This window comes from Arachis hypogaea, chromosome 7 (genome assembly GCF_003086295.3).
Source record: "Arachis hypogaea cultivar Tifrunner chromosome 7, arahy.Tifrunner.gnm2.J5K5, whole genome shotgun sequence".
Lineage (NCBI taxonomy): Eukaryota > Viridiplantae > Streptophyta > Magnoliopsida > Fabales > Fabaceae > Arachis > Arachis hypogaea.
Genome location: NC_092042.1, coordinates 53,417,205 through 53,431,289, shown reverse-complemented (window position 1 = coordinate 53,431,289; position 14,085 = coordinate 53,417,205). Strand labels below are relative to the sequence as shown.

At 30.6% G+C, this 14,085-nt stretch overlaps 1 protein-coding gene and 1 long non-coding RNA gene across 2 annotated transcripts; one reads left to right on the top strand and one right to left on the bottom strand.

Moving 5' to 3' along the window:
* The first annotated feature begins 1,911 nt into the window (after positions 1 to 1,911).
* Positions 1,912 to 3,584, top strand: LOC112703090 (clavaminate synthase-like protein At3g21360). Its single transcript, XM_025754407.2, has 3 exons — positions 1,912 to 2,598; positions 2,680 to 2,930; positions 3,015 to 3,584. Exons 1-3 carry the CDS (start codon positions 2,242 to 2,244, stop codon positions 3,352 to 3,354), a joined length of 948 nt encoding a protein of 315 aa, XP_025610192.1. The 5' UTR covers positions 1,912 to 2,241; the 3' UTR covers positions 3,355 to 3,584.
* A 2,280-nt stretch (positions 3,585 to 5,864) lies between these two features.
* Positions 5,865 to 7,619, bottom strand: LOC112703089 (uncharacterized). The gene is made up of 3 exons (XR_003154474.2): positions 7,086 to 7,619; positions 6,441 to 6,539; positions 5,865 to 6,310 (listed from the first exon to the last, which is right to left on the bottom strand). It is a non-coding gene; the product is annotated as an uncharacterized lncRNA (long non-coding RNA).
* Positions 7,620 to 14,085: the final 6,466 nt, after the last annotated feature.

Sequence of the window (14,085 nt, the reverse complement as noted above, 5' to 3'; positions counted from 1 at the left end):
CTATTACTATAGATAAACGAATGGAATTCGATTCATAAACATTTCTACATCAAATGATATTTAAAATTAGAAAACTATTTAATATTAAGGAATTTTTGTTTCCTAATTAAATGGGTGCATGTGTCTTTTTCTTTTTAAGAAAAAACCTAAAAAAATAAATTTTATGTGAGCTCTTTAATTTATTATTTTTACTTTTATTTACATAGCAACTGGCCAAAATTTTAAGGACATCGATAGAAATACAACCAAGTTGTATTATTAGTGTAGACTGTGCAGTAGTGGCACAAAGACAATAATACACGTGACTACTTGAGGTAGGTACACAGTGCACACACAAAAAGGAAGGGAAAATGTTGAACAAATAAAGATCGAGAAGGGAAATTAATTACGAAATTAAACAAGAAGAGGAAGAAAATAAAAACCCACATGAATACATGATATTGATATTTCGTTTTTTTAATAAAATATTTTGACGATATTGTCAGATTTTGTTTGGAGTACTTGTTTGTTCAGATTATTTACAATAAAAATAATTTTATTTTTTATTAGATACATACATGTGTTAAAATGCTAATTTTAAATGTCAAATAATAAATTTTACTTTAATATAAGTGTTTTAAGACATGACAACAAAATTCTAATTTTTTATATCCACTAGCAGATCAAAACAATTGACAACATAAGGGAATCACGTTCTACTCCCTTCTAAAATGTGCATACTTATGATACATTAAAAATAATTTACCCGAAACTTATTTGGTCTGGTTGTTAATACACGCAAGATCTTACCAACCTAATATTTCACATTAAAAAACAGTACGATGCTTATTTAAAAAGTGATTGGTATAATATTTAACAAACAGAAATATTTAATGATAACAAAATATTACTTATGTATTAAAATTAGTTATTATTTATTGTTATATAAATATATATATAATTTGATTAATTTTTAGTATATATTTTATAAAAATATTACTATATATTAAAATTAATTATTAAATATATAAATATATATTGTATACGAATAACTAATATATATTTACAGTGATTAAATATTTAATTATTAAAATTAAAATTATAAGGCCATGCATCAACAGCTGTTATTTCGGGCACAATGGTACGGATATAATGTGGAAAATTCACCACCACATTTTATATAAAAATAAGGGAGCCACTTAAATAAAGATGTTAAAAACGTCTTTTTCTAAAGATGTTTTTTAAAAATTAAAATTTAACACATATAATCAGTTAAATTATATTATTTTTATTAAAATTAGAGTGGACAAATCAGTTTAGCACAAAAATTAATAAATTAAATTTTGAATTGGTGTAAATTAATATTTTTTATAAAAAATTACTATAATATCCCTATTATAAAACACAACTAAAATATCTCTATTATATATATATATATATATATATATATATATATTAATTTTAAAAACTTTAAATTCTAACCTTATAACAATAGAGAAAAAGGGCTAGAATTTAGGATTTTCAAAATTAATATATATAATAAGAGTATTTTAATCATTTTATATAATAAGGGTATTGTAGTAATTTTTTATAAAAAATAATATTAATTTAGACATATTCAAAATTTGATTCACTATTCATTTATCAAATTAATTTTTCTGACCTAATTTTGATAAAAATAACATAATTTAAATTATTATATGTGTTAAATTTTAATTATTAAAAAATATCTTTAAAAAAAGACGTTTTCTGCGTCTTTATGGAAGCATCCCTGAAAATAAATCTGAAAACTATTCAATACAAACCTCTCTCTTGAGAATTGAGATACGGCATAGGAGCGCATCCCCACTACATTCAATTGATAACGATATTACTAAATTGTCCTTGAGCGAACGTACATATATGTGTCCAAATGTATAAAATATAATCTTTGGTAATTATGATTTGTAGTCAAAATATCAACACGTTGAGGTCGTGGTGGCTTAATTATGATTTGTGCATTTTGGAAGACAGTGGGGTTGGTTGGTGTGTTTTCTTAATTAATGTCAAATTGCCAAATGCATGTGAATGTGATGGGTAGCTAGATGAGAGTGTAAAACTGTTACTCATGTCTCATATTACTCCTCTTTTAGTAACCATATTTTCTTCTATAAATAAACTAAACCTCAATACTCCACTCACCAGACCACAATCCAAGTCTTGTTATATATTATATAGTTTATCATTTTCTCTTCAATAGTAACCATTTCAGATCAATCGAGGATGGTGGCATCAGAGGCATTCGTGGAGATCCAGGTTCCACAGCAGAAGGTTTACGACGGAGTTAGGTTTCCGGCAGTGGTGGCTCCTCCTGCAGCAACGACGGTGTCACTTACGGAGTCTATCAAGGGCAACAGAGAGTATCTGGACTCTCTGATTCGGGAAAGAGGTGCCGTGGTGTTCAGAGGATTCCCGATCCAAAACCCCTCTGACTTCAACGACGTCGTAGAAGCCTTCGGCTGGGAGGAGTTCCCCTACCACGGTGGCGCCGCTCCCCGCACCAACGTTATTGGCCGTGTGTTCACCGCCAATGAGTCCCCACCGGAGCAGAACATCCACTTCCACCACGAGATGGCCTTGGTCCGCTCTCTTCCCTCTCTTGTCTTATCTTATAAGCGTGTATTTGGTGTCTAAATGTTTTTTATTATGGTGGTTGGACAGTACCCTGAGTACCCCGGGAAGTTGTTTTTCTACTGTGACGTGGCGCCGGAGAAGGGAGGAGAAACACCAATAGTATTGAGCCACGTGGTGTATGATAGAATGAAGGAGAAGCACCCTGAGTTCATTGAGCGCATAGAGAAGCTTGGCTTGTTCTACACTAGGCACACTCAGGAAGAAGACGATCCTACCCCTATTGGCCGTGGCTGGAAATCTACCTTCGCCACCAATGATAAGAAAGTTGCTGAAGAAAGGTCAGTTAACTGAAGATAGTGATTTAGAGTATTACTCTGTAATTAAAGAGAAATATTAGTTAATTAATGTTTTTATTGGTTTAGGGCTGCTAAGCTGAACATAAAGTTGGAATGGTTGGAAAATGGAATAGTGAAGGAAACAATAGGGCCAGTGCCAGGAGTGAAGTATGTGAAGAGCAGACAAAAGAGTATATGGTTCAACCACTCCATGGGCTGGGATGACCCTAAGAAGCCCGTGATATTCGCGGACGGGGAGGCGCTGCCGCTCGATGCGGCCAAAGATGCTCTCAGAATGCTGGAGGAGGAATCTGTTGACCTTCCTTGGCAGAAAGGAGATATTCTCTTGATTGACAATTTGGCTGTCCTTCATGGCCGTAGAGCATGCAACACCCCTCGCAGAGTCCTCGCTGCACTTGTTAAATAGATCTTAATTTTGTAGGTATCTATTGCTCAAAAACAAGCTTGCATTGCAGATCCAGTTTCCTATGAAATAAGGGTGCTTCAATCCATGAAGCTATGTATCATGGTGTTCCATTTTCTAGTTGTTGTTGGATCTTGGTGTTTCCTCTCATTTTTTTTGGAAGCTAGAGCGAATGTTATTTAAATTTACTGATTTACTCAAATAAAGATTATTGCTATAAATTTTAATTTTAAGTACTTTTAATTAGTGGGACTATGAGTGGACCATTTCATTTCGTTTCAATAGAACAAGATTGATTATTACAATATAGCGCACATTTTTTATTGTTAAAAATATTTCATATAGTACAGTAGTACACCACTTTATTTAAAGGTGAATTTTATGGTGTAAAAATATTTTTTTTTTCTATACATAAGGAAATTAACGTGACAAATTTAGGAGTGATATTTATCTCTTGTTATAATTGTTTTGTTCAGATGTGATAAGATAAATACATAAAAGTTTAGATTTTGTTTTTTTTAATTAAATATTAATACTAATGAAACTTTAATTACAGATATATTTGTTATATTAGGCCAAAAAAATGAGGCAAAAAATAAACAATATTTTTTTTACTGTAATGGATTACTATTAAAGAAATATGTTTTATTGTGTTTATTTTATCAATAAAATTAATTAGTTTTTATTAAATATTTAAGTATGCATAAATAATATTAAATATTACAAACAATAAATATTAAAAAAATAAACAAGTCTTATTTTTATTGTGTAAGGGTACCTTTAAAATTTTTTTTCAGTAATACTAAATTTTTCTTACATTTTGTATAAGAAATTAACAAGTGTTATTTTTATTTTGTGAGAATACCTTTAAAAAAAAATTTATCATTTGATTTAAGAATCAATTAAAAAAATTCTTTAGTCCATGAATTATTTATTTTTTTTATGAATTATTTATTTTTTAAAATTAATTTATAATATTTCGATTTATAGTAAAAATAATAATTTATTTAGAATTATAAATATAACAACAAAATTAAATTTAAAAAAATGAGAAAATATTCCTATGCAAAACTGGAATATAAATAAATATTCATACATATCAAATAATTTTAAATATTGAACATTTTAAAAAATATTCATACGTACTAAATAATTTTAGTTATGTTTCATACTACAATTTTATTTTTTAAGTTTTTTCCCCTCATCTTTTTTAATTTAACTTTGTTGTTATATTTGTAATTTTAAATAAATTATCATTCATACTATAAATCAAAATATTATAAATTAATTTTAAAAAAATAATTTATGAACTTACAAAAATCTAACATTTTAATTTGTAAATTTTAATTTTTAAAAATTTTTAAAATATAAAACTGACTCTCTGATTTGTGAACTACTTACACAAAATTGATTCTCCTATTTGTGAACTTACACAAATCTAATCATCCAATTGATGAACTTTATTTTTTTTTTATTTTTAAAATACAAATCAGACTCTCTGATTTATTTATGATTACATCTATACTAAATTAAGAATACTACTTTTACATAACGGAGAATAATACAACAATAATTTCATATACAGAAATCAGCCATTCATAAATGAAATGACAAAAATTTTTAAAGTGACTCTCACAAAATGAAAATAATACCTATTATTTTCTTATACAAAATGTAAAAAAAGTTCAGTATTATACATAATTTAGAGACTAAACTTTGAATTTGAATTTTTATTTTTTAAATATTTATTGTTTATAGTATTTAACATTATTTATGGCATACTTAGAATATTTAATAAAAATTAATTATTTTTATTGATAAAATAAACACAATAAAATATGTTCTTTTAATAACAATTCATTATAATCCAAAAATTATTTTTTTTGGCCCAGTACAACGAAAATATATTTATAATTAATGTTTCATTAGAATTAATGTATTTAATCAAGTCCAAAAAAAAGAATTAATGTATTTAATTGAAAAAGATAAAATTTAAATTTTTATGCATTTGTCTGTCAAATCTAAATAAAGTCATAATAACAAAAGATATGTGTCACTCTTAAATCCATGCCACGTTGACTTTCTTATGTGTAAAAAAAAATTATTTCTACACCATAGAATTTACCTTATTTAAATTATTACGTATGTAACCTGAAGATAAGTAAATTGGTCGACTTGTGTTTGCCTAGAGCCACTCTCCAAGTTATGTGTGTGTTTGAGGAATGGAGGTGGTACCTGCAAGACATTCCGATGCCTAAATCAACAAGGGATTAAGCAGATTTTTAGGATATTGAAACTTAACTATACCGGAGTGTAGGGGCGTTTGCGGTGCAGTTTGGTTCGGTTTTTAAGAGAAATGTCATCCGATCCGATCGTCTAATTAAGCTGCGGTTCGGTTTGGTTCAGTTTTTTTGTCGAGGCCATCCGAACCAAACCAAACCAATTAAAATCGGTTTGGTTTGGTTCGGTTTGTTCGGTTTTTCAATCAATTCAAACAAAATACTAAAATACTATTTCACAAAGTCTTATACATTGAAATTGTCAAACACAAATACACAATTGAAATCAACAATCCGGTGTCACCCATATTCTCACTTGAACTGACATCAAACTTACTAAAGAAATACATTAAACAACAAAATCAATTTACAAATAATTTACAAAATCAAGCAATTTACAAAATCATTAACCAAGCATCAACAATACCAACAATAAAGTAATTCAACAATAATTCAGTAATTCAAAACCTCCAACACTTGATAAATCATACTAAATCACTTCAAAACTCAAAAGCAATTCAGTAATTCAACAGAACAACCAGCAAGGCAGCAACAATGAAATAAACAAGTCAACAACCAGCAGCAATCCATCAAATATACGTTATTGGCTCCTATTTTGTGCTTTATTGTCATCAAAATGCAGTGAAGAGGATTTGCATATCTTTGGATGCATCCTATACCTGTCATGATAAAAAAAATCAAGAAAAGGATTCAGAACCACAAATTTTCAAACAGAAATTATCAAACAGAACCACAAATTACCAAAGCTGCAAGAACAAATTAAAAAGAACAAAACCAAAAGAGCCGCACCGCCGGTGCTGTTCGACGGCATTGAAAGCATTACAATATTACATATCCACCAATTCCACCTTCAGTTTCACCAATGTTATCCCTCATACTATGATCAAACTGCAAAAAATCACAAATACAACATTAAATATCAACACTAACAGTGAATCAAAACCAAAAACAGAATAACAATAAATCATTGAATTAATAACAAGTTAAAAGCAAAAAATAGTAGCAGCCATCAGACCAACAAGGAAGAATTCCCCCGTTAAAATTTTTACAATAATACCGGCTATCTATTTTCAACCTCATCACACCACTAATTCATCAAAACCACACAAATACCACCAAAATTGCATTTGGAGTCTCCCTTTTTTAACTAATAGATTAACAAATTCAAATTCAAATGAATTAGCAGCAGCAATAATAAGAATAAACCATTAACAATAACAGTTACAGTAGCAGCAGCAATAATAATGATTAATTAACAAATTAAAATCAATAATCAATAATAATTAACAAATAAAAAAAATAGATAATAGTAGCAGCAGCCAGCAAAAATTAGAACAGAAGAGAGAAGACAGAACAGTAAATAAAATCAATAGAACAGAGAAAATCAAGAAGCAAAAAATAACAAGTGGCTGGATCAGAAGTAGAAGAACCAACCTGACTTAGGCTCCATTATTGATAATCTGCTGATATAGACAGAGTGGTAGAGTGCAGAAAGGACGATGGAGAGAGAGGCACTACAAGGACTACGGTGTGTTGCTGCGGCCTTGGAGCTGTGGAGGACGATGGCGTAGCCGTGCCGGGGAGGACGACGAAGAGAGAGCCGTGCTACGAGGAAGAGAACAGGGCCGAGGGACACAAGTCAGGGTTGGTGTTGTCCAGAGGCAAGCCGGCAGCAATGGTGGAGTGGCGGAGCAAAGGGAGGACGAGGAAGGGAGAGGGAGAGCAAAAGGCGCTGAGAGTTGAGAGGATTGGAGACAATGGGGCAAGAAGAGTTAGGGGCTGAGAGGGGCTGCTGGTCGGGGCTGGGAGACACTGTTTGTTGGGGCTGGGAGGGACAGAGAGGTGCTGCTGGGGGGTTAGGGTAATGGGATTTCTTTGAGAGGTTTGGCTGCGTGGGGACGTGGGGGTGGGGGTGGGGTAATGGGGACGCTAGGTTTTCTGAAGGGGGTGGGGAGTGGGCCGTGGGGTAATGGGCCGTCTAATGGGTTGGGTTAACTAATGGTTTTTTTAGGGTTTCTTTAGTTATCGGTTCGGTTCGAGTTTTCATGGTCAGAACCGAAAATCGAACCGAACCGCAAAAAAACAGCAAAATATATTTTTCGGTTTTTTCGGTTTTCGGTTTTGTTCGGTTTTCGGTTTTTTCGGTTCGGTCCGTCGGTTTAATTTGGTCCGGATCGGTTTTGAACACCCCTACCGGAGTGTGTCAGGGTATTTATAAGAGACGAACCAACAACCACTGAAATAGTTCTACTTCTGATGGTGGATAACTCTCTCTTTATTTTAGAGTTGTTGGAATCTCTCTTCTAAAAACAGATGAAAGATATAAAAAGACAGTTACTTACTTTAAATAAGTGTTACTTATATTTGTGTGCTGATTCACTTTTTTTAAAAGGCCAATTCTTAGAATTTAGATTTCTTAGCTTAATTTGGATCTAGTTTATTATTTGAGTGAGAATATGAACAATATTAATAATAGTAATAATAATACAAGGAATCCGATAATGTAAGTAGTGCAATCTAAAGACTAAACTAATAATAAGTGACTTTTACCGTTTACCCTTTACAGAAGCTTTAATTTACCTTTACCATAAATAAAAGAAGCTATGTATTTATGTCAAGGTTATAAATGATGATATATGCCAATACAGTTGGCAATGGTGGCACAAGGTGTACGTCCATAGAAATCCTAATAATTAATAATCAAATATTGTTAACATATATACTCGTTAAAATTGTTGATAGTAATTAAAAATTTTAGAAAAATATTTGATAGGAAATAAAAATAGGGAATAAACATGTTTCACTAAAAATTCTATAGAAAGAGAGTAATTGGACCACACTACCAACCCCAAAACGTTGATATTTTTTTTAGTGACAGTACTGACAAGTGACAATGAGGCTTCCATTGTGGGAGACAAGTCATCGGTGGCCTTGGAAGTTAGAGGGCAACCCCACATGGGGTCTTTATTCTTTGCAATGATGTAATTAACTAATAAGATTACGAATATTTTAATATTTCCTTTTTAATATATTATTAATTAATTCATGTTTGGATATTTTATATTTTTGAAATGATATATTTTGAAATCATTCATATCATACAATTTTCACTCTTTAAGTTAATTAAGAAAAAATACATAATTAATGTGTACTGTATGATTTCCTTTTGTTTTTTTCACCCAAAACAATCAAACATCTTGTTAATCAACTATGCTCAAAATTACATTCTGAAACTATTATGAAAATTTATTTTATTTTATTTTATTTTGGTTCTTTTTGTCTGTGAATAATGCCATCTAATCACAAATATTTTTTGGGCTAAACATGGCGTCACTTTCACTTAGTAAAGGAGAAAAAAATGGTCTGAGCCCCATTACATTCCGTTTGGGCTAGATATCAGTTTCTACTCAGGCCCAAAAGAACAAAATCTCATACCCAGAAAAACTCGTAGAATACTTAGGTTTACCAAAAATCCAAAATACAAGTTCCAACACGTTAAAAAAAAAAAAATCGTAATATGGTGAAAAAAGAACTTCACTTCAAGACCATTTACGTAAACAAATATGTGAAAACTTGATATTTAAGAATCGTCAGATGATTTGACAAGTTTAATTAAATCTTCATCTAACGATTTTCAAATATTAACTTCACATGAAGACAATTGCACGTGAGTCTTTACCAACAAATATATTCCGTGTCCCGAAAAAAAGAAACAAATATATTATGTTATCTTTTAAGAATATAAAAGATATAGCATATGATTTTGGATTAATATCAAATTTTTTAAAAAATTTATAATATATAAAATTTGAATCCAACAATTAGTTTTTTTTTTATAAAATTATTCAATAATATAATATTTACTACTTAAATTGATATAGAATCGCTTAATACTAAGCTTTTTCACTCATCTTAAGCGTGAACTTTATCAATCACTCATAACTTGTCCCATTTATTAATTTTGTCTAATTCTCGGTGAGAATAACTTTAGCTTTTAATTTTATGCACCATAAATATATTGCATCAGTGCGGTGCATAATGCATATATTTGCAATCATTCCAAGCATAAGTACTCCTCCGATCCTAATCAAAGACATAAAAGGATTTATTCTTTCATATTACAAATGCCTAAAAATAAAAAAGCCATCATTTTTGCTCTAGATTTAACAGAGAAAAGTATACATAATTATTTGGACAGTACCCTTTTTCATAATATCTCTTTTGGACTGCTGATAATGAATTATATTGTAAATAACTTATACAATATTTTCTTAATCAAAAGGTTATTTTGAGAGCACTGTATTATTTTTTGAAAATATATTATATTATATTATCAACATGGGATTGAGCTAAGTCTCACTGGATTTTGATTCACAAATGACCAAAATCACCAGGAATAGGAAATATAGGCAATTATATCTTATCCTTAATAAAATATTACAAAGATGAATACGTATTTGGAGTTGGCTGGGAACAAATTTAATATATAATTCTAATTAACAAAGTTTATATATCTGGGAATCTAGCAGATAATGATGAGTACTAATTAGATAAACATACTTGATTATTAGTAAGTAGTGTGAGGCTTTGAGGTTAGTTATCTTTAAAAGGAGAGTGCTGTGTCCTTGTGGCTTTTAAAATTGATTATAAAAGTATATACAATTGAGAGTTGTTTTCCAGGAATGTGTTAGCATGCTTCAGATAATATGTTTATGAATTTTGAACTAACTGAAGAAAAATGACTAGGAATCAATTTTTAATTAGTTAATATTCATTTTTATTTTTAGAATATTTAAAATTTAGAATTTAAAAATTATAATCTAAAATTTAAAAATTTAATATTTAAGATAAATATAATTTTAAAAAATTAATTAATATTATCTAAAAATTGATTCTAATTAAATTTTTGAATTTTTATGTAATTAGCCCTTTTAATTTTTTAAAACCCCCTTTTTCTAATAGGCCATGATAAAAGCAGATATTGGGATCTTGGGCTGATTTTATTCGTATATAGTACTTATAAAAAATTAGATGATATTAATCCGATTGACACAATCAAAATGGTTATCATGACATGACCAATAATTGTAACATTTTAATATTTACAAAAATAGGCTGATTAATAATGGACTAATGGAGTATTTGTAAGTTTAAGAAAGCAAAACCTTTACTTATCTAGGTAATCCTTGACTTAAACTAGAGCCTGATGAGTTCATCGGTCAACTAGTCATCATCAGAACCGAAGGATCGGCTCTAACTTTTAAGAGGCTTCTAGTAAAAGTAATTAATTATAGGGTTTATTTATTTAGGACACATGCACGCTTTTTAATTTTAATATAAAAGTAATAATGGGGTAAGACATAGTTGTGGAGAACACGGGTGCTTAATATGTGTGTGGTGTCAGATTAAAAGAAATCAAACGATGCGAGTTTATATTTGTTTATCGGACGGTCCGAGTTGTTTGGGACAAAATAAACGGTTTGAGTTATGATGTTCCAGCCACGTATCGCGCGTAAATGTAGCTCTCCGCAACTGTGCCCTTAATCCCAACACAATCCCATACTGAACTCACACCCACCATTCGATATCACTTTCACTTTCATACCAAAGAGTCCATTCCTTCCTCTTCTTTCTTTCTCCATTATTTCTTGTTTTGCATGCTGGAAGAAAAATTAAAATGCCAAAGAAACAAAAATCTAGAGATGTTGATTATCCTAAACTTTATATTATGCATTATTTCAGCCATCTTGATTATGTAGTTTTTTTTTAAATTTTTTTTATATTTTATAATTATAATTATTATTACTAGGAAGTTAATTATTATTATTATTGTTAGAAATTGAATTTAAAAATACAAACAGAATGATTATCATTATTGATAAAAATTTAGGGATATATATTTAAATAATAGTTAGAAATATATTTGTTTAAATATAGTTAGAGAATATTTGAATGAATGATAATATTTAAAATAGACTACTATGATAGATTAGTAAAAAAATAATATATGGTTAGAATTTTTTGTAATAATTTGAAAAATTATAATTATTTAATTAACTTTTATAATTAATTTTAGAAATTATAATTTTAATATTATAACATTTTTTTTGTAACCGTAAATAAACAACTAATCTAGATCTTGTAATAATGTTGCGAATTTTGATTGATGACGATTTGGTTTCGTTAAATATACTTAAATATAGTGAATTTGTTTTTTTTGTAATATTAATTTGGTTGTTGTTAGCCTTTTAGTTCAAATAAATGTTATTATAGTTGAAGTCTTAATATTAAAGAAGAACATTATTAGTTTAATAAGAATTAGAATTATGTATTAGTTATTTTTATTAATAGTTAGTTAGAAATAATTTTTAGGATTATTAATTAAATTTAGAAGTTAGAATTATTTGTTTTAGTTGAATTTAGTAAAATAATCTATGATAGTTGTGTGCTTTCAATTAATATGTGTTGTTGAGTTAGTTATGCAAATTTTTTAATAATGAGAGTTAATTAATTGATAAGTTAGTACATGGTAATTACTAAATTTTGTAATTAACAAAAAAGTTTAGCATGGGTTTAATATTTTAGTTGCTCTAGTTAAAAAATTATTATCTTTTAGTAGTAAATTAGTAATTGTTAATGAGTTGATTAATAATTTGTTATGTTTTTGTAGAGTTTTAAGGATGTTGACATGTGATCATCCAGTCCCTCCGAATCAGTACAATGATAGGGTAGAGGAGTATTTACGATTTACTAGTTTTTATCATTTGTCTCAGATTGGGGTAGTTCAATGTCAGAAAGCACTGGTAAATGCATTAATCGAAAGGTGGCACCCAGACACACATACCTTTCACCTTTCGATTGGTGAATGTGCTGTGACGCTTGAAGATGTAGCTATAATTCTTGGTCTTTCGACGGACGGTCTTCCAGTCGCATGGATGACAATGAGTAGTTTTAAAACCTTTGAGTCAGAGTGTTTATACCAATTTGGAGTTGCACCGAGTAAGTCGAACTGTAGAGGAAGCTGCATAAAACTGACGTGACCCCGGGATCTAAAAGAAAATTTACAGTTGACTGATGAAAATAGTATACAGAGGTATACGAAGTACCACATTATGTTGTTGATCGGAATGATCTTGTTTGGGGACAAGTCTGGGGCATCTGTGCACTGGAAGTTTCTGCCTTTGCTTTGTGATTTTGGCAGTATTGGACAGTACAGTTGGGGATCAGCATGCCTAGCACACCTCTACAGGGCGTTATGTAGGAAATCTCGTTTTGACCGTAAGAAAATCGATGGTCCACTAACACTTCTGCTCGGCTGGGTTGGGATCTGCCTGCCATATCTAGTGCCGCTTCCTAGGGAATCCCACAGTTTTTCACTTGCAAACAGGTAATATTATCTTACATTTACCCCTATCTTATTTAGAATCCAATTGTGTTAATGAAATAAGTCATATTAATTGGGAGCGTGAAGACCGACGCTATAGATATCTTATGCTTGCTCACTTTAGGAAGGCCTTGGATGATCTTCAAGAAGGCCAAGTGTGTTTCCATTAAAGAAGTATTTGTTTCGGGTTTAGTGTTAGTGTTAATCTTATTGTTATTGCTATTGTTATTATTATTGTTATGTGGATTGTAATCATGAGTTTCCTTTATTTTTCACTCGGTTGTGTGGGTTGCTTATGCTGTGGATCGCGTGGATCTAGACATAATTCCTTTATACACATCATGCACATACGCTTGCCAATGAAGTCGTTGATTTTCACAACATGCAAACACATGTCGACAAGAAATTCGGTCCACCTAGAACTCACCACAGTCACATCGTTGGTGACGGAAGTCGACGGCATACTCCAATCCACTTGGCATCTCACGTACTTCAAAGATCTTATTCTACCGGTCGAAGCAATTAACCTGGATGTTTCCTGATGCAAGTTGGTTTGCATGCAAGTTGGATGTTTCCTGATTGTGTTCACTCTTCAAGACTGAGTTGATGCATTCCACTAGGTTTGTCGTCACGTGATCTCATTAGTAGCCACCATCAAATGCCAATGTATACTGTTCGCGGGGAATTCGGTTTAACCAGTTAGTGTAAGTCTCGTTCCGTTCTCGTAAACGCTGGTAACGCATTTCGTACTCGCGCACCGTCCTCGAATATCCTGCACGATAACAAAAAACAAACAAAAAAAGGGATGACAAACACTTGTTGAAGGTAACTCTATTAATAACGAACTTAAAATAACTCAACGTTACCTATATTGACGACAAGTTTTTGCGGGTACGGTGCCTTGAATTTTCTCAGAAAATTTGACTCTATATGCCTGATGCAAAACATGTGAAAAATTCTTAGAGGTGACCAAGCTCCATTACTGCGTGGCACAACTGCATTGATGGATTCGTGTCGGTCGGATATCAGTCCCACACCATCTCGAGTGAC